The sequence below is a fragment of the Cucurbita maxima genome, unplaced genomic scaffold, assembly GCF_002738345.1.
Source record: "Cucurbita maxima cultivar Rimu unplaced genomic scaffold, Cmax_1.0 Cma_Scf00005, whole genome shotgun sequence".
Classification (NCBI taxonomy): domain Eukaryota; kingdom Viridiplantae; phylum Streptophyta; class Magnoliopsida; order Cucurbitales; family Cucurbitaceae; genus Cucurbita; species Cucurbita maxima.
The window spans coordinates 1,815,075-1,836,608 of NW_019272021.1; the positions used below are offsets into that span (position 1 = coordinate 1,815,075).

General features: G+C 34.0%; 2 protein-coding genes across 5 annotated transcripts; both read right to left on the bottom strand.

The window, feature by feature from the left end:
- Positions 1–5,020: 5,020 nt before the first annotated feature.
- On the bottom strand, positions 5,021–6,382 carry LOC111479960 (protein BIG GRAIN 1-like B). Its single transcript, XM_023124891.1, has one exon. The coding sequence runs from the start codon at positions 6,317–6,319 to the stop codon at positions 5,228–5,230; it is 1,092 nt and encodes a 363-aa protein (XP_022980659.1). The 5' UTR covers positions 6,320–6,382; the 3' UTR covers positions 5,021–5,227.
- A 5,628-nt stretch (positions 6,383–12,010) lies between these two features.
- Positions 12,011–19,982, bottom strand: LOC111479877 (GBF-interacting protein 1-like). 4 transcript variants are annotated; one of them, XM_023124740.1, is made up of 10 exons: positions 19,586–19,982; positions 17,913–17,956; positions 16,953–17,079; positions 16,528–16,657; positions 14,848–15,431; positions 14,214–14,550; positions 13,718–13,931; positions 13,443–13,532; positions 12,801–13,247; positions 12,011–12,492 (listed from the first exon to the last, which is right to left on the bottom strand). In XM_023124740.1, exons 1-10 carry the CDS (start codon positions 19,758–19,760, stop codon positions 12,157–12,159), a joined length of 2,484 nt encoding a protein of 827 aa, XP_022980508.1. In that variant the 5' UTR covers positions 19,761–19,982; the 3' UTR covers positions 12,011–12,156. The 4 variants fall into 4 exon arrangements, with proteins under 4 accessions (XP_022980508.1, XP_022980507.1, XP_022980510.1 ...); XM_023124739.1 differs by having other exon boundaries at positions 13,718–13,982; XM_023124742.1 differs by having other exon boundaries at positions 13,718–13,982; positions 17,913–17,967; positions 19,586–19,711.
- Between the last annotated feature and the right edge of the window lie 1,552 nt (positions 19,983–21,534).

A 21,534-nucleotide genomic window follows, 5' to 3' on the forward strand; every position in this document is an offset into this window, starting at 1 on the left:
GTCGCTCCTTGTCCTAAATATCGTCTTTTGGGTGTCCTCTTCCCTTTCCGTTTTATAGTGGTAGCTCAACCCTAAGTCAATTTTGGAAAATAATATCACCTCGTAAAACAAATCATTTATACGAGTGAGGAGATATTTGTTTTTTTATAGTTACTTTGTTTAACTTTTGGTAGTTAATGCACAATCACATGGATTCATTTTTTTTTTTTTTTTTTGCACGAACAAAACCAACATGCCTTATGTGTCTTGTCATGCAGTAAAATTTTTTTAGAATAGGTTTGATACTTTATTTGTAGAATAGGTTTGCTACTTGATTTGAGATCAATTCAGAAACTCACTACTCACATAGGAGGTACCCTTTGTAAATCATCCGTTAACATGTTTGGAAACTCTCCTACCATAATTACCACAGACACCACCACCTTCTCTTTTCTAGTGTCCACTATGCTAGCTACCATAGGTATCATAGGCACCGACATGGCATTTCCTCGCTTGATTAGTCCTTTTTCCTTCGTTATGGACGCTAATTTGGGGACAGGTTCAACGCCAGTACCCTTAAATTGAAACTAGTTTGTAATGACAGTTTGAATATCACATCTTTTCAAAAAACAGTCAACGGTAGCAAAATTGTCGACCAATCAATTCATGAAAATTTATCATATTTACTAGTATCAACGTCACATCTAACAATTACCCCATCGATACTTATCAACTTTTACCCTATCACTAACCAATACATTACCCATCACTTTTTAACCCATCATTTTTTATTTGAATCTCTAAATACACGTGTCAATTCTACTTGAAAATAATTTTCGGGTTGAAAATAATTTCAAAATTAGAAAATTTCATGAATCATGGGCTATAATTTGCATCAATTATTGATTAATTTTGTTGAGACAACAAAACATTCTTCTTGGGATCTTAAAAAGATTTTTCCCTCACTTCCACCTCTCCTTTTTTTTCACTCTTCTTTTCTTTTCCTTTCCCACTTTACCCAAAATTATCCGAGGGCATTTTCGTAATCTTACATCAACAAAGCTGCTTAGCTCATGTGTCTGTCTCCAACAAAATATCCACCCAATCACACACTTTCTTTTCCTATTTACCTATTTGTCCTTTTTTTTTTTTTACTTTATATTCTATTTTAATTTTCATAAAAATTAAAAAATAAATAGTGCATTGAAGGTTTTAAAAATAAAATAAAATAAAATTTTCGCTTTTTAAAGAAATTGCCAATTTTTACTCTTTTTACTCTATATTTATATTCACTCGGTTTAAAATATCACATATTCAATAATTACTGCTTGTAAAAGAATTAATATAAAACTGATAAGCCCATAAATATAAAAAAGTTAATTTAATATAAAAAAACAAGGCGCCTAAAAATTTCAAATTGAAGTCAAAATAATAATAATAATAATAATAATAATAATAATAATAATAATAGGATAATGATCCACTTGGCGGATGTTACGGAGAATGAGTGGGTACACGTGTGGATGGACGACAGGTGTAGGAGCTTAATGGGTCCAGCCCATCACGTGCGATGGTGGAAAGACACTAATGGGCTGCCCCTACAAATCCAAATCCAAATCTGTTTTGTGGGCCCAAACTCCCCCACTTGAGCCCACTAAGTTCCAACAACCATCCATTTATAGTAAAATATTTTTTATTTTTAGTAATTTTCATTTTTTAATATAATTTATATTATAAATATAATAAACTATCCTAATAATATTACATAACCAAAAATTTAATAAAAATTAAATTTTATATACACACAAATAAATATAATTTTTCTAATAAATTTTCATTATTAATTTTCCTTTGGAAGGCATTATTATTATTATTATTATTATTATTATTATTATTATTATTATTATTATTTTAAATTTTGTTTAAAAAATGGGATGGTTCAAAATTTTATTAGGATATTTGGTAGTTATTAAATGAGATACGACTTTTGAAGAGACATGTTTATTAAATAAAGTAAGAATATGTCTATTTAAATGAATGAATCATTTAAATACGAGAGCGATATTTATATATTACTCAATCATTAATGTTACAATAATATTTTTAATATATATATTTTTATATAAAATATCACGATCCATACTCGATTTTTAACTTTTTTATAATCATTTTAAGTTAATCCTAAGTTTTATTTGATTATTCCTAGGTTTAGCTCAATTGGAGTTCACGTTCACTTATGATATTTCATTCATTCATAAACCAAATTTTAGAGAAGTTAAATAACTATGCACTTAAGGTACTGTTTCTGTACTCCCACCGCTTGGCAAGGTACTAAAAGATCTGACCTAGATCACTAGACTTAATAACTTCAAATCAAATAACTCTCGATGTTTGAACGACGCTCAAATTAAATAGCTCTACTCCTTTACTCAAACCCCATCTAACGTTTTGGAAATTGATTTCATGATCATTATTGGGAATGAAAATAGAAGGGACCTCTTAATGTAGGGATAGAAGTAGGCAAGCATAGCAAAGAAGGTGGAGAGGGCAACAAAAATAATTAAAGGGGCCATTTTGGTGGGAAAACCCTAATTTAGAGAGAGGTCCCTACATAGAAGTTGCATGAAACACAGACATAAGCATAGGATAATGTTGGATATAGTGCTTGCTTGTGCATGGTTGGTGAGCAACATAACATGCCAACCCTAGGCTTGTGCTATACCTTTCATCGACTTTTCTTCTTTCTTCGTCGAATCGAGAACTTTCCTATCTCTCTTGACTATTCCTATAAGTTTTAGTGGATCGATTGATACCCGTAAATGTACCTTAGTATAATTGAATTGGTTTAGGTATAAAATCTCTAATTAAGAGGTCATTCGTAGCAACTTGACTTTCTAAAACCCTAGGCCAATCTGGGTTCGTTGCTATACGATACTAACATCAGCATGCATGCCGCAAACTCATGCATTTTCTTATAAAAAAAAAAAAAAATACAACGATTAAGTATTGTACGAGGTACCTCTTAAAATCAAGTTAGAAAACAGTGCATCTTCAAACAAAATAAAGAAAAAGTTCGGTAAAGTTTAGAATTTTCGAGAATGGATAAGTAATTTATATTTAATTATATGATTAATAATTAGTAAAATAAAATATATATTGATTTAAAGTGATATAAATGATAGTGATAGTGAAAGTTTTTAGAGAAATTGTAGGGGACAAAGAATTGGGTCATAATTAAATGCATATTTAAAAAAGTACTCAAAGAAATAATAATTAATAATTAATAATTAATAATTAATGAACATGTGTGGATCATATTAGGGGAAAAATAGGGTCACCAAACTCAATTATAAAATTACCTTTTTGTATTAATTAATATAATATGTTGCCCTTTTCCTTCCATAATCTCTGTTCAATTTTTTTTTTAACTAATTATCAAAACCCAAATAATAAAAATAATTATTATAATAATAATAAATATGATTAAATTTTGATTTAAAGTCAAACCAAGAAATAATAGATATTGGGTGAAATTATGGTGATGATTAAGAACAGTCAACGATTTGACGTAAGCTTAGGGCAACCAAAGGCTATATTGCCTCCCATAATTATTTTGTCACATTATTATTATTATTATTATTTTAAATTCTCTTAAAAGAAAAAAAAAAACGTCTAAATTAAAAAAATAATAATAATACTTTTAAAATTTTGAATTAATAATAAAAAAAATGTAATTTTTTTTATTAATATTTTAAAAAAAAATTAATATTGGAAAATTATATTAAAAAGTATTTTTGCTATTATTATGCAGACAGAAACATCTATCTACATCTTTCGGACTCGAGATATCTTCAAAAAACGTATCAAAATTTTTTATATGTATATTTGGAAATGCACGAGAATGAGAGTGTTATTCATGATTGAGAATATTTGCTAAAAACACCCAAATTAAATGGTACTATAGGGGATATGACTAGTTGTTAACTTCTTCCTACTATAGTTATATGCAATAAGTCGTTGTTGTTGCCTTTTACTTACATTCTCATATAACACCAATTTCAATTTCTCAAATCTTACTTTCAAAACTCTCTGCCTCGATTTTCTAAAACCTTCTTCTTGAACTGGTGCCAGAGACTCGATACCCATAAGCGACGTAAGAACGAATATGCTTAACTCACTCGTTGAGAAGTGAGTGCAGCACAATCGCAAGTTTACTGTCATGAAAGTGCGATTGTGACAAATGATATTAGAGCTAAGTTCGGCTCCTTGGAAAGTATTACGTAGACAAGTCTGTCAAGAAACAACTAGGCAAGTCCCAGATTGATCAATAAATGAAAGATACCCTTTAATTCCACCCATCATCGGTGCACGTGGCATCATGATTATAGTAAAAAGTATTTGTTAAATTAAATTTGGAAAGAAAAATGAATTTATTAATATTATTGTATTTAGATTAATAAGAGAGATTAAAGTAAAGGGGAAGATTAATTAGATAATTAAGAAAGGGTGCATAGGGCCGTAGGGCATTCGAAACCCTATTTCTTCTTCTAGCCTTTTCCTTTTCCTTTCCCCACACCCTAAGCTTTCCTATTTTTTCCCCTCTTAATTTGGTTGTTAACAATTAATTAATTAAATTAATTCATTAATTAACTTCCATCATTTTGTGGGCCCTAACCCTCTCTCCCTTTCCATTTATGTCTAATTGCTTTCTTTCTAATTACAATTAACTCATTATATTATATTAACATTTATAATGTGATGCCAACCTTAGTGTTATTATTACCCTTTAAAAAAATATGTAAAAATATAAAATTTTATATCTTTAATATCAATATTTGATCGATACATCGAGCAACAATGAAGGCTCATGTATGGATATGAGTCTTAATTTAGAGAATGATCATATGTTTGTGAGTAAATGAATACAAAGAGATGAGAGGTTATGCTCAAAGTAGACAATATTATACTTCTTAATATGGTATCAGAATGTAAGCATAGAAGGTGTAGTTATAGTGTATTTTGTTTGAGAGGAGTTGAGTTTTAATTAAAGAGAGATTGTTCGAGTACTCTAAAGAATGGCCATTTAGGTGTCGAACAATTGAGAGTCCATTTGAAAGCTCGACAATAGAGGTCTCGGGGTAGATTAATAACAACAAGTCTAGAACTCTAATTTGATTTTTAGAAAAAAAACCCTGATTAATCTCTTATGTAAGCCACCAAAATTCTTTCCAAAAAAAAAATAATAAGATTACAAAAGCAATCCATTAGCAATGGCACAATTAGTGTTGAAATGGGTAGTTTCATAGACTGGCAGTTCATCTCTGTACCTTTCCATTCCGATCGCCGACAGATTATCCAGTTCAAACAGGTCGGAGCTTGAACAGCTCAAACGGTCGTCGTCTTCATCATCCTCCTCTGTTTTCATTTCCTCTGTTTCTAATTTCCCTTTCTTCCCAATGGGTTCCTCTAATTTGTGCAACATTTTATGCCCACATGGCCGACAATCCTCGTCCACTATCACACTCACCGGACAGAACCGAACCGATCTCTTAATGTTCCCTCTTGAAGACGGCGTTTTTATCAGACAAGACCGCGAAAACGACGAAGCAGAGGAACAGGTAGACGAGGATCCCTGTTGGGACTTCGATTTTCTCGGCGCGTCGTAGTCCAAATTCGTTGAATTATTTGAACAAGTGTTTGATATCTTCTGCTTAGCTTTTGGGCTTCCTCCATTGAAGAGGGAATTAAGGAAGTTCGCAAGTCGGCCGCCGGGTGAAATTGGCTGTTTCACTTTCTTCAAATCGTGGTAGATTTTTGAAGCTCTGAATTTGGATTTAACGAACCCATTTTCGTGGTTTGGATTTGGGATAATTTCTGTTTGAGACCATGTGGTGGTTTTGATTGGCTTTGGTTTCGGTTTCGGTTTCGGCTTTGGCCGGTGGAGTGTACGTGAAAGAAACTCCGATTCCGACGAGGAAAGTCTTCTGCCGGCGGTGGAGCTGGATTCTGACGAGCTCGAGGTGGAAACAGTAAAGTCGCGAACGGTTTTGATTTTTTTGTTATCCATCCAGTTCTTGATCATAGAAGCACGCTGGAATTGGAGAGTTTGGTGGTCCTCTGTTTTGGCGGCGGAGATGCTCTGTTTTGTTCTGGTGGTAGTTTTTTGTGTGTAAAAAATTAGTTGGTCTTCTCCCTGGACGTTGGAGTCGTCGATGGAACGGTAGATGGCGTCGAGAAGGGAGGAAGAGAAAGAGGGGTTTTCGCGGCGAGAACGCCGCCGTTGGTGGTGGTGGTGGGGGTCTGGATCTTCCCTCTGAAACGAGTTGTCCCACAGATCCATGGACAGAGAAGAAAGGGAAGAAGATGATGGCAAATATAGCCCGTTTTCAGAGGCTAATATATAGATAGTCAGGAGTCCCGGTGGATAAATTATTTGGGTAAAAAAAATTAACCTATAATTTATAACCAAATCAAATTCTTATTGTTTTTAATTTAAATAATTTTTTTTTTAAAATATACTTATCAAATATTTATAAGCTCTTTATTTTTCAAAAATTCAACCCAAAAAAAAAAAAAAAAAAAAAAAAAAAAATTCAATTCAACGAACTATCGGATCATATAAACGACTCAACTAATTTGTAGTCTTTAAAATATTTAATTTCAAATTTTTCTTCATAAATTTTGAAATTAATCCTTTTTTTTCCTGCAAAAAAAAATATATCTATCTATTAATAAACTATTTATAAATTATAAAAATATGTTAGCAAGGTAATTTTTTCTCTCTGAAAATTATAATTATTAATTAATAAATTTTAGTAAAAAATTAATTATATACTAATTTTAAAATTTATTAAAAGACAGAAATTAAATTGAACAATTTTGGTGGATGGACTAAAATAAAATAAGTATTTTTCCAATTATTTTCCACGTATTGAAATAATATGACCGTTGTTTTTTTTTTCTTTCGCATGTACGTCGAGTGGATCCAAGCTGGAAGGAGTGTCAAGTTGTCAGTGTTGACATGGCATTTTTTTCTATAATATAATTGAAATATGTACGTGGTCTTCAGGCTTCACAATAACTATCCAGCTCCCCACGGTATGGGATCATTTACTTTTTCTGTCTTTTTATAAAGAAAAAAGTACTACCCAAAATTGGAGGATTCGGTGAAAGTTCCACGTTGTCTAATTTAGAAGACGATCATGAGTTTATAATTAAGAAATACTCTCTCTATTAGTGTGCGGCATTTTGTAGAAGCTCAAAATAAAGGCACGTGAACTTATGCTTAAAGTTGACCATATCATCCTATTATAAAGAGTTATTTTTATTTAGCATTTAAAATATCAAAAATTAAATAATATGTATCGAAATATAAATATAATATTTGATATTATAAACTTAATTCAATTTTGTGTAATCTAATATATTATGAATTATATAATATTGCATAATCTATAAGAGTAATTGATGCTCTTTTAGTGTAATAATTATAGGGCAAAGATTTGAATTAGGCTTAAAAAGGGGTAATTCCACTAATTTTACTAATGAAATAACAAAACTTGGTTAAAGTAGTGTGTTTTTTTACCACTACTTTTTGTTGTTTGCATCATAATTAGCATCAATTAGCCTCCAATTAGTGGTGGATTAACACTTGTTAAAACTTGGCTTAATCATTTGGTAGTTGATTTATGTGTGATTAAACCATAAGCCAGAAATTTTTCACCTACTTTAAGACATAACTTTAATTATATCTTTTCTTTAGATTATTTATTATGGGGCACTTTTTGTCTAAGACTATGTTTATTATTGTTAACCTTACTTTATTAGGGTAAATTAAACTTTTTTAGCATATTTTTAACAAATGTTTTATAAATGTGGACTGAAATGTTTGTATTTAACTAATTGTCGTTACTCTATACGACCAAAGTTAGCTCTTTTAATTGGAGGCTCCAACATCTCGTTGCTCGGGTATTTTGAGTATTTTCAACGTATTAATAAATATATTCCTAGGCATACCTCCATAGATACATGTATGGATAGGAACATATATGCATGGAAATGGAAAGGAAGTGAGAAGATAAAAAGTTAGATTTAGATAGAGAAAGAAAAAGAGTTTTTTTAATGAGAGAGAGAAAGAGAGACAAGTTTGTAAGTGGAAATCATGAGGATTGAGGAAGATGGTAGCCATGGATGATTGTCAAACTCTTTTACCCGGAATCGAAAAATACTCGTGTTCTTTATTAAAATCAAAATACAAGATGTTCCATATAACACTATTAAACTTTGCTTTATTTGCTCCCCATCTTCGCTTATAGAATTCCTCCGCATAACACTACCATACTGCTACACTCATATTCTTTATTAAAACCAATCGAAATAAAACAGCCTCCGATTTGCTACCCATCTTTTTCTTGTAGTATTTGTGCTTCTATAGAGAAAAAAAGGCATGTTCTAAAGTGGGGTGGTGCATAAATGTGTAATTATTATTGCATCCCTTGGAATTGAATTAAGTAAAAGGAATGATGAACCCTAATGCATGTGATTTGGGATAAGAACAAAGAGGAAAAGGATGATTAATCTAAATCCATCTTAATTAATGTTCTTAAACATAAAAGAAAGTAACCCTACCCATGTTTGAGATTTCAGCTGTGGATTTGCTTTACTCTTCCTCTCTCTCTCACTCTCAATCTTTTCCTCACATGTTCCTTTTCTCTCTCTAGTCCCTTCAAGATCAAGGCATATAAACCAATTATTATGAATAGCAAAAGGCTTATATAATTAATTAATATCACGCCCAAATTAAGCTTGCCAGTACTTAATTAATCATCCTTAATTAAATGTCCACAACGTCCCATGTCTTAAAGACTGAAAACGAGTCAATTATCATCTTAAACGGGTCATGTTTCATCCTCTTCTTAGTGTTGAACTCAAAGAATGTACCTGAAAAGAAGGCAAACATACCATTACGGTTAACTTCTTAATATATTTTATATATTTTTATTTGGCTCAAGTCAACTTGAGAGTTTTATCTCATAAATCCGATACCAAACCGAGTCAGTTTGGGTTCAGAAAATTGAATCCAACCCAACTCAAAAGGCTAATCCAACCCAACTCAATCCTTATAGTTCGGGTTCGGTTGGTTCAGGTGGTCAAATTATTATTTTCCAATTAGGTATAAAACATAGTTTAATTATTTTCCCATTAGATTCCTTTCAGATCGCAGTTCGACAAGGTATATTGACTATTGCAAGTCCCCCCACTAAAAAAATATAAAGAAAAAAGAACAAATCCTACATTAACACGTGGTTATTGCTAATTAGTCCCAACTTTCTGAGAAAATGGCTTTCCAATTCAATATTAAATTCAACTACATATTACCTCAAGAAGGATGCACCAAGTGAAACTAGAAGTTATGAAGACAAGATCTCAATCAACCATATAATCAGGCTGGCCACGAACTGAACATATGATCGTGACGCTAGCTAAACGATAAACATCGACACTGCATGATTGTAACACATCAATAACAAATTTAGTGAACGAATAAGCAATGTCTACCACTAACACTTCAATTTTGGACACCATATCAATGTGTAGCAGAAATCAAAACATCTATATACGTATTCTACAATGCATTTGAGGGACTTGTCCCCTGGTGGTGCGTTGATCATTTTCATGGCTACTAAATTAGCCCTATGAAATAATTCTATACCCTTTTTCATTTCAAAGTTGACTTCTGATATCAGCTAACCATGATATATATATTTTATTTAAATGGGCATAATACAAACTTGAAGAGACATCTACTTTTGTCCTTGCTTTCGTTGAAACATGAGAATAGCCATATTTCTCAAAAGCAGCAAAAATTTTGGCAATTACAATGGCAAGCTTGTATGGGTGTGGTAATATTCTAATATAAAAGTTGTGCGAATATCTACAAACTCAATCCCAATGCTTTCTAAAAAGTATATATGATTCAAAATTTCAGTGTCAGGTTTTCTCATTCATATCTACTTTCTTCTTTACATAAATCCACAGGGGCAATCATATCAGTTTCTTAGTATATAGTATATCACTCATCAATCACAAACGTTCTTAGTTTAAAACTAAATGAGTTGAAAACTTTGAAAATTTGGACATAAAAGTCAAATTTACTCAAATGGAAATGCAAGGGGGAGAAAAATAGTGGATCAAATGTCTGTCTACTATTTAGATTCTCATGGCTCCTAGAATGCACATGAGTCCAATTCAAAAGTGATATTATCAGAAGCTACAGTGCAGTAGGGAAAGTACGGATGGTCTGCTAAAATATAGGCCAAAACCAAGTCACCAACACACTAAAAAGTGTGAAAATAAATAAATAAATGAACTTTTATTATAAAAATATTAAGGGGGGGAAAGTAGGGAGAGAAAAGGAAAGGTGCATTGGAGCCAATTATTAAGGACACAGGCACAAGGCTGCCTCTGTCATCTACACAAGACTACATTAGGAAGCTGTGAAAAGAGTAAGGAAATATGACCTGAATGTGGGTTGTGGACAACTGTGCGTTAGAAACAGTTCCCTGCAATTCAGATCTGCTGTCCATGTCCATTGGCCATGGGAAGGATTCATGAGCTTTTGGCTGTTAACAAATTAAACTTGTATCTCAGATTCATTCATCCACTTTTGCCTGTCAAATTATTAAATTAAAAACGTGTAAAGCAATTGGCATTACATTCCATCATTCCTTCAATTACCATTGAGAATAAGACAAGTTGTTCCTCTGAGTAGGCTTGAATTCAAGAGAAGAATAATGATCTTGTGACTTGTGCCCAAGATTCCAAGTGGGACACTTATCCTACCTTGGGAAAATGACCTGTTTTTCCAACAAACTGACAAACATGAAAAGAAATAAAATGATTCGGGTAAAAAAATATAAAGAGAATAACAGGAGATGGTTTGAAGTGCTGTTGAATTTTTAAATAAACTTCTAATGAAACGTTTCAACTGTAAACATGGTCATGAACAGGACAAGATAAAAGCATGAACAGTCTAGACAACTTTGAAACAGTTCAAGAAACTGATCCACACTAGAGCTCAGTACAAGATGCTTCTAAGCTTTCGTGAAATTAGGAATGCATCACAAATTGAAGTCAATGTTTCTTCCTTCTTTTTTCATTTTCTCTCAAGTGTTCCAAACTTCAAAGTACCAAGATAAACATCACACAGATCCCAAAGTACATCGATTTTTGTATACATATATCAAGCCATTGTCAAACCGATGATGATGGCAAGACTTTGCACGATATATAATCCCTAGGTTCACTAGCAAAAATAAAAAAGCAAAAAGCTCAGCTTCAAAATAGATGAAGTCTATAGGGACTCCGATGTGTAGGGTTAAGCTTTTTTGTACAGAGCATGAAAATGATCGTTAAAAAAAAAGGTAAAGAGTAATGTGTTTGGTAATCCCAAGACATTGCAACAGTTTCAATAAAAAAAAGTTTTGAACAGAACAAAGTCTATATATTCTGCAATCTGCACAGGTACAAAGTTGAAAGATAAAGCATCTCTCACCATTTTTTTTTTTTTTCCTGATCACCATTGAAGCTACGCATATGGAAAGGATCCAGAAACCACAGCTGGTTACTTCTCCTTTATTAATTGACGTCTTTCAATATGAACATAGTAATGTTAGATTCAAATGTTCAGAGACTTCACCTTGACCATTCTTCCGCAGGGCCACCACAGGTACATTGCAACATAAAACTCCTAAACCAACATTTTCCAATTAATACCTGCAATATTAACAACTGATGTTTCTAATTAAGGTTCTAACGAGTTAAAATTAAGAAAAGCAATGCTAGATGCAAATAATTTGGAAAAGCTGCTTAAGCGCATTGCTAGCACCAAGTATTTTGTTCTAATCCATAGGGCTTGGCTTCATCCATCCTTGTAGCTCTGTTAAATCTTACAGAAGCTTCTCCTTCTACTTGATTATTATAGCTAGGATGACGAATGGGTAACTAAAACAGCAGATGAAATAGATGCAAATGGAGAAAACCGCATACTACATTGAATATGAGAAGGTTATCAATTACACATTTGACAAAATATTAAACATTTATGACTACTTCAATCCCTTGTATAATAATAAAGGGGGGCGGGGTTAGTTTCACAATTCTCGTTCTTCAGATTTGCTAGAAATTAGTTGTCCAATTAAGATGACCCAACTGTGGCTGCTGGAAAGTACCAACTTGTGGCCCAGGAGTGGCAGCAGCCACTCCAACATTCCCACCCATACCAGGCCCCATGTGATGAGGATTTCCAATAGCAGCAGGTTGCGGAGGTGGATGGTACAATCCGGGAAATTGCATGTGTGTAGATTGCGCCACAGCTGCACTGAAGGAAGCGTGCCCAGTATGAGAGGGCAAATAAGCACCATGAGGAGTTTGCCCTGGCATGTTGTAATATGGAGCCGATTGTAAACCTGGAAGATCTCTTGGGTTTTGGATCCAAATTTCAGATGTCTCAGCCTGTAATAACAAATATACTAATACATTAAACTACTTTATATTATAATTATAAAAGGTCTGTATGGCTTGAGAGTGGCTGATATCATGATGATCCAGATTAAACAAACATGTCAGGGTGTCATTTGCACTTGACGGTAAAGGTCCCCCCCCAACCCACACACAAAAACTTCTACGAAGCGAGGTCTTTTCCCCTTTCTAAATAATGTCATACGCACTAACAACCCATATGAAATGATATCAAGTTAATTATAAGCTTGCATGTAAGGCCACAAAGCTACAGCCAAACCGTGGCAATGACAATTACTAACCTGTGCATTTGGGACATAAAGGTTTCCATCTTTGTATTTGATTCGAGATGAATCTTCCAGTCCGGTTGCACTCCCAACTACAGGAGCATTTAAAGAAAGACCAGCAGGGCTATTGAAATTCCCAAACCCTGCCGGACTGCCAGTAGGAACAGGCTTGAACTGCTGGAGTCCATACTTCAGATTATTTGCATTCATGTGAGTACTTCCACCGGGCATTAGTAAGTAACTGTTACCATTGGACGGATGAGGATATGCTGGGGAACTAGAATAACCAGGCATGGCCATTGGTGGAACATAAACAGGAGATATGAATTGTCGATATGGCATGAGGTTTGCAAAATGGGAAACATGAACTTGTGGATACATCTGAGCAACTGGAGTTTGCTGCTGTTGCACCATTGGAATCGTTGATGGAGAGATGCCGTTAGCAGTTTGAGAGTTAACCGCCTAGGGTCAGAGATTTGATAAGTGAGAACAAAAGAATACTACTGCCAGCAGTGGAACAAACTACTAGCTCAGAAAATAATCATAACAATTATAAGTTACAATCATTAGAAATTCAAACACATGTGTCCGTATTCATTTCACAGAAATCCAGATAATAATGAACACGCCAGATATTATGTAAACAACTACACTTACATCCTGAGACGGTAGTCCTTGCACCGGTACAGTTTCATCTACTGTCGGTCTGAAATAAGGTATATCATAACCAGTCTGTGGATCATACGCCTGATTGGAAAACAAGTTATAAAAGGGAATGAAAAAGGCATGTTCAAAAATGGGTTAAGGGAAAAGCAATACAAACATTATACTACTCGGGAACATCAAAATTTTAACCATCAATTCAGTGGGAATACAAAATATCTTAATTCTCAGCAGCTACCTCAAAAGTTAATAATCTAATACAAACTCACCGAAAATCCCGGTAACTCAGAAGGATCTTGATGCTGTGAATCAGGAGTATATTTTGAACTCCTATCTCGAACTAGTCCAATATCTGCATAAGTATCCATTGTCTGAGGACTAGAAGATTCTATTTTATCTGCCGACTGAATTTCAGTTGCAACAACAGATTCTGGAGAATTAGACTCTGAACTTCGAACCTGATCATCCAGTAAATCAACCTGCCTGCTGCAAGAAGCATCATCAGTAGAAATCCTCGGAGCAGATGCTGGCTGGCTGCAGAAACATTGTCAGATGGATAATGTCAGCAAAAGAATAGAACTACTGGCAGGAATTGTGAGTCCCATGAAGAAACTTTCTTTCAGGGATACTTATCTGGTATTTCATACTAACTCAATCAAAAAAAATTCTATCTTATGAAGGAATGCTCAAACCTTTGGCTCATAATTACCTAGTGCCACAGTTTTTGTCAGATTAAGATAAAAGGAATAAAAAATAATTACAAACCTAGCTGATGACTCTCCATTCAATTCCTCTCGACTACTACTGGCTTGCAAACCCGACACCAGACATCCAGAAGAATTAGATACTGTCCCAAAACTGCCAAAGACCAGCTGATATTGATCATTATCGGGAACTCTAATATGTTCTGCTATGATAACATGCTGGTTCTCATGAAGGTCTACTCTTGCAAGCTTCTCTTGTACATGAGCTGCTTCAGAAGGCAACTCTTTGGACTCATCAGTAGGAGATTTAGATTTTGAGGGTGTTCCTATTACTCCAGGATTACCAGTGCTCAACTTCTGGCTTAACTTAGGTTTCCACTCCTTGTTAGGCTGGGAAGCTGCATCAAAGCCGATGGTGAATTCTCTCCTAAAATTCGATGAATTCCCAAGTAAACACACACTCGTGTTAAAAATGAAGTGTGGACATGCACGCTCAAAGAAACACATCTAAGAAACAGCAGACTTGCAGTAGCAGTTCGTTGACAAATAATAAAAAATAACATTCTGAACTATATTGAAAAAGACAATCCAAACACTTTGCAGTCAAGCAATAATAACAAAGATGCTATGATACCTCAGCGTTCTTCACTCAAAATATATATATAGAAAGAAAGAAAATAAAGATACTAAGATACCTTTCTGATGGCCAATAGTTGGTTGAAGTTGCCTATGCTGATTATTTAACGTTGATCTGCTGCCTACCAGGCCAGGAATCACGGATTCAGTAATTTGACTAAGCTGTTCGTCTTTAGAAATGGAACCTAATGGGCGAAATGAGTCTGTAGAAGAACCATCCCTTTCAGCAACAGAATTTGTGAGAGACACATTTGGTCCCAAAGACTGGTTTATAGAACTATCTTTTAATTGCCGACGAACACCTACAGCCCCAACTTCACGTTTTATAGCTCCAACTGCAGCAGATGATCTAGAATCTGGAGATGGTACATGGACTGGATCTGTGGAAGAAGAATTTAAACCAACAGCAGCACCATTTGACGCCAACACAGGTGACTGTTGCTCAGAATCATTCAGCTTTGCTATGTGCATATCTGGAACAGAACTCGGCATGGAAACGCCCACATCACCCCTTGACTCTTTCCGGGTCATTCCCTTTGAATAACCATCTCTTTGACTATTGGTATGTGAATCGGTTTTCCGGAAAGATATTTGTGATAACCTAGCACCAAAGACCCCCCCATGTGCTCCCTTCGGAGTGGTACTGATGAATAAATAAGTAAATTAGTCGCCCATGTACTGAATTCAATAAAAATTTAAATCAGATCAACAAACAGATTTTGGGGATGGAGCAGGGAAAGTCAACTTTCAAATTTAGGCATAGAAATCCAAAGATGAATATAATGGAGAAGACAAGCCCAAAACAGGATTCCAAGTCAAATTCTGCAAATAATAAATTTCAGAGTTTCTGGCGAAGTTTTGTGCAGAGAAAAGTGTAACAACAATGAAATACAGCTTTCTGTTTATGCAGCTGCACTTAAGTATTAAATTCCTAGCCAAATAACAATGTAAACGAACATGTTTAACATGTTATTTGAAATTTAACATCAATCTTACACATCAAGACAATGCCATAAATACACAGAAACGTCCAAAATCTTTCAAGGCAGGCTTGTGGACCCACTCCTTAAAAAACCAGAGCACGGCTACCTAATAATACAAACTTCCGTAGAAGACACTCTAGGATACGTATTCATGGTCCGCATCATAACCCAAATTTCACAGATTAGTCATTACAGTAATTCCCTGCATTTATTTGTCATTTCTTACAAGACCTATCGATAGACTATTACTCCTAAATATAAGCTTTTGAAAAAAGTTATACAAAAAAACATGCACAGTGATGGTCTGACAGGAAACAGAAACGTTCTTGAAGGAACATTCACATTTTTTCAGGAGAAGCAGCATTTACTGACGTATGAAAAGTAAAAGCCCAACTGCAATGGAAATTTAAAACAATATAGCAAAAAATGTTCCCACCTAGCAAGATGAAGGAAAAGGAGTGCCTGCAAAGTAAAGTCCTTCGTCAAAGATGATTAAGAAAGGCTACAAAATTAGCCCTACACAAAATGCATCCATCCTATGCTAACCACTGAAAGTACCTTCACTCCTCTTTAACCATGATTTATGATACAACTTAATTTAATACGAAAAAAAAAAAAATTCAATCATTAGAAATAGGTGTCTATCTATCTATCTAAAATAGGTGTTGTATTTCAAAAGGATGAAAAAATAATAATTAGTAAACCAAGTCAAAATACAAAAAGGCTAGGAGAAGAAGAAGATTTAAGGATGCATACCCTGATTTTGACACATTTGTAGACACCTCGTTGGTGGATATTTCCAAAGGTGAAGATGCAGGTTTTACTTCTCTATTTGCATTTCGATTAACTCTGTTGTCTCTTACAACGCGGAACTCCTTGCTGATGCCTAGATTACATAAATCAATCATCAATCAGCTCAATGAGCATATTAGAGCAAGCAAACCAAGGAGGCAATAAGTGCATGCTGATAAACCATAAGCCCATGTAATTTTGTTGTGTTCATCTTCATCATACACTCTTTTCTGACTAAAATTAGGAGATAAAAATGAGTGAAATCAAATCCTTTCAATTATAATTGAGCAACCATATGTGTGAACTTCATCAACAGACTATAACAAAATGTCTAGAATCTGCACCATACAGTGCATCAAGAAAAATAATAGGCAAAGATTAAGAAGTACCAGGCCGAGAACTTTTTGCATAGGCCCCTCTCCGGACATTACGATCAGACGATGTATATACCTTTGTCCCTTGCCTCACATCCTCAGAGTTTCTTTGTGCTTCCAATGAACCTTTGTATCCCATATTCTGAGAACAAAACACATTTTCAAGCTAACTATCTTTCAATGTAAAGTTAAAACTAGCAGCAATAAGAATTTCATGATGAAAAAATGACATCAAAAAGAAAAGAAAATGATAAAGCTAGATGTAACATGAGCATGAATAGAAAAACAAAATTGGAGAGAAAACCTAAAAGAGTAAATAGCTCAGAGTCTTGGTTTTTTCAGTACCCAAAACCAACTAGATATATGGAATATGATTGGTCAGAACTTGGAACCTGTAGTATGCCAGATGGTTGAATAAAATTTGAAGAACATAACAGCAGTACTTTTCAGTAGACAAAACAAAAATTAACAAAAGCTTAGAACAAAACTGGAATATTATCGCTCTACCCACACACACACAAAAAGAACAATAGTGCATACGAACCAAAATAAATGAGTAGCTTAAGAAAAAGGCATTCACATTAGTGGACATGGAAAATGATTATGATGTCAGGTGAGAACAGTTATGGAAGAAAAGGTATAGATGTGAGACTCTTTGTTCTAGTTCTTTTTCATAATATTATTATGATTAATATTTTAAAATTTGAAACTGTTACATTTTTCATCAATATCTTTTATTTTTATGAGGTTTTAATCTCATATTTCCTTGGGCTTATGACTCGCCTATAGAGCACCTCCGCCTTTAGAACATTAGCCATCATCACGAAATGAACCAATATGTGAAGACATAAATTTGAAACATGAACTTATACAACTCTTTACTTCTGTTAGTAACAGCTGGCCATCCATGGTAACCATAGAGAAAGACAGATGAGATTAATGGCTGGCAAAGAAACCAAAATGTTGTGATTGTACCTCCTTCTTCTTATCTCTTCTTCTCTTCACTTCACGAAATGGATCTGGCAAATAACTAATATAATAAGAAATTGAATATTTATGCGATAGAAAAATAAGACATAAAAAATAAAATCCATAAAAATCAGAGGCAGTAAAAGATGCTATGAAATTATATGTGCTTTTATACTAAATATAAATTTAAGTTTAACTCAGTGGCTTATTCTGGCTGATAACAGAGCATTTCCATGTTAGCTAATTACTTACACTGCTTTCTCTCCCCTTTTTTTCCCAACAGTTTACTTCTTTTTCTTATAAAAAAAAATTCATGCCCAACTAATGGCTCAGACTCAAAGACATCAAGGGTTTTCTGTAGTAAGCTCGCTTAAGATTTGAACACGCAATTTCTTAGTAGGTGTTACTCAAAGACTGCAAGTCTTAGCCAATGGGCCCACTCCTCAAGGGATAAGTTTACCCTCTTTATAACATGCAACAAGTATATCTTAACATATGTAGCGTGGTGCACTCGCATGTTAGGAAAATTTATGACATGCGTAATTCCCAAAATATGCATCCCTAGATAATTGTAAGCCCACATCCTCTCTGGTTGAACGTGAACCCATAGTGTCTCTTGGTTGGATAAACATAATATTCATTAGTGCACACTGTTTTAAATTTGACTTTCATACACTAAGTAACTTTCTAAAACAGATAATCCAAAGGGACCATGTGGAGAGCAATTAGACATTGATTCTCTCCCACATCCTCTCTGGTTGAACGTTAACCCAGTCTCTTGGTTGGATAAACATTATATTCATTAGTGCACACTGTTTTAAATTTGATTTTCATACACTAAGCAATAAAAATCCCTTCCAAAACAGATAATTAGCGGAAAAAACCATGTGGAGTGCAAATAGGAATACATTGCCTAAACATATAAACGTCCAAAAAAAAAAAAAAAAAATTGGATGATGCAGGCAGAAGAAAGTACCAAAGAAGTACTAAAGACATTTTCAAACTCTTCATTGAGAAATTCATCGTATAAATTGGATGATGGAACGATACACAGTTCAAGCAGGAATCGAACTCAACTATTGCCACCACAAACACGATAGATAGGAATTGACATATGCCAAAGTCGTATCAGAAGATGACTGAATCTAGTTAACTATAAGATGAACTGATGGAAAAAAAAAAAAAACAGGGAAGGGAAAAACACATAATCCGACAATTTCCACTCAACTCAATGTTGTCGCCACCTAACTGCTAATTTCTCAGAAAATAACAAATCAACGCGAATAATAAAATTAATCAAGTCCTTAGCACCGGCGAACAACCATCGTCAGCTCTTTTCTTAAATTTAAAGCAACTGAGCAACTTTCCACGGTGAAAAAACAANCTTTAACGTTCAATGACTTCCTAAACCATCAAAAACAAAATTTTGACCTTTCCCACTGCTCCGACAGAAGAAGCAAGCGCACAATAGTTTCTGGCAAAAAAACAGAAAATAAAAATAAAAATATACAACAAAGCAAAACAAAGATGCCCAACGAAAGAATGTGAGCCGACAAAGTGCTTGAAGTCATCTTTGCGTCTTAAGAACAATAAAGCTTATAATGGATGAAGCGTTACAAAGAAAGGAAAGCGAGCAAAGAAAATAAGGCCGAGAGGGAAAAGGAAAGAAAAAGAAAAACCTTGGTTGAGCAACTTCTGTGCAGTTTCATTAGGATCCATATTGGTCTCCTTGAGAGTTGTATATATATCGGCATCAGAGTGATTCCCGACGATTTCTTTGATGGATTGGATGGTTTTTCGGACGCGAGCAGGGAGTATCTGAGTCCCACCGTCGATTCTCAAGCCAGATACCATTTCCAACTCGATTGGCGAAGGAGTAGAAGAAATGTATGCGAAAACGATAGAAATAGTATGAATTAACACCAAATGGGGCTATAAATCAGAAGATAATACAGCAGAATAGAAGAAAGAAAGAGGAATCAGGATTAGGGTTTGGATTCTATGAATGTGTAAGAACAGAGAACGGCTTCAGAGAGGGAAAGGGTTTGGGACCAAGGGTTTTGAAAACGTTTTAACCACCCCCCCCTTCCTCAAAGACTTCGTCTTACTCCTGGAAAGTCATTGTTTATTTTTTATTACCGTATATACCCTCTGATATTCACATAATTGCACAAATGCCCCTCACTTAAGGCATTATTACGAGGTTTAAAATTAAATTGTGCTTAATCGTGTAATTTTTAAAAAATAAAACATATTTTTATTTAATTTTATAATTATCTTTATTATTTATTCTTCTACCAATTTTAAAAATAATTTTTTAATATATATTTAACTCTTGTTTCTAAATAAATAATGTTTTACTTTTATTTATAATTATTTCCTATATATTGTCATTTATGGTGTATAGTCCATCTATACCTAATTAAATCATGTTGAACTTTCTCTCAAATGACTCCTCAACACAATGCATATAAAAAAAGAATGCATTGATTCATCGTGCAATCCTAATCCTCGAGTTTTTAGCCTTTTAATAAATCGTTAATAAACACCCTTTCATACTCGTCAATAGAAGCTTAAAGTGAGCCCATGCGATTGACCCGTTACTTATGTTAATGGACCTCAAGCAAGACTGTCATGATACGTATTAGGACACTATCTTAAATGTTATAGCTTAAAGAGCTTATGTGATTGACCCATTACTCATGTTAGTGGACCTTAAGCACTTCTCGTAATATACAAACTCTACATACTAGGACACTCTCTCAATTGGTACGATACCTTTTGAGAAATCCAAAAGCAAAGTCATGGGGTTTTATGCTCAAAGTGAACAATAGCATACCGCTTGTGGATGCATATTGCTAGTCATAATTACTCTCAAGTGTTGAATAAAGAAGTTATAAGTCTCGGAGGTGTAGGATCATAGTAAAGATTTGTGGTAAAACTCTTTTGGATTAGCAATGTGCTCCAAAGAACAGAAATAGTCCAGATGGTGTCAGATAGATAGATGTTGTTTAAGGAGAGACTTAATGGTATACTTTATTCGAGTAGATGATTGTTGGAGTCTCACATTGGCTAATAAGGAGAAGATCTAAGTAAGGGACACTATCTTCGTTGGTAAGAAGTTTTTTTGGTCGGTATACGACCATCTCCATTGGTATGAACTCTTTTGTGTAACGACCCTAATTTCCTATTGAAATCAAAGTCACCACTACGTGTAAAACATATCTATAATGTGCATAAAATTTACTTAAAATATTTCATTACGAAGCCATAGAGTTACATGTTCAATATAAAGTCATTAAAATGATGCGGCAGAAAAATGAATGAACACAAACTTTAATAAAATAAAAGAAATGAAATTAATTGTCACAATCTATCGTAAGTGCTACAAAGGAAAACACAGACATGTAACTACCCTAATTTGGTCCCATGACCGTTACCGCAAAGTTGTCAAACGTGCAAAGACGTCTGACCTTTACCTGAAAAATAAGAGTAGCACGTAGTTTAAGTATTAAATACTTAAAGTATCTATTTTTGAAGTCAGAAAATGCAAACATAGTCAATTATGGGACCTATCCTTTCATTAAAATCATTTCATTCTTGTTTTACCGTATGAGCTTAAAATTGA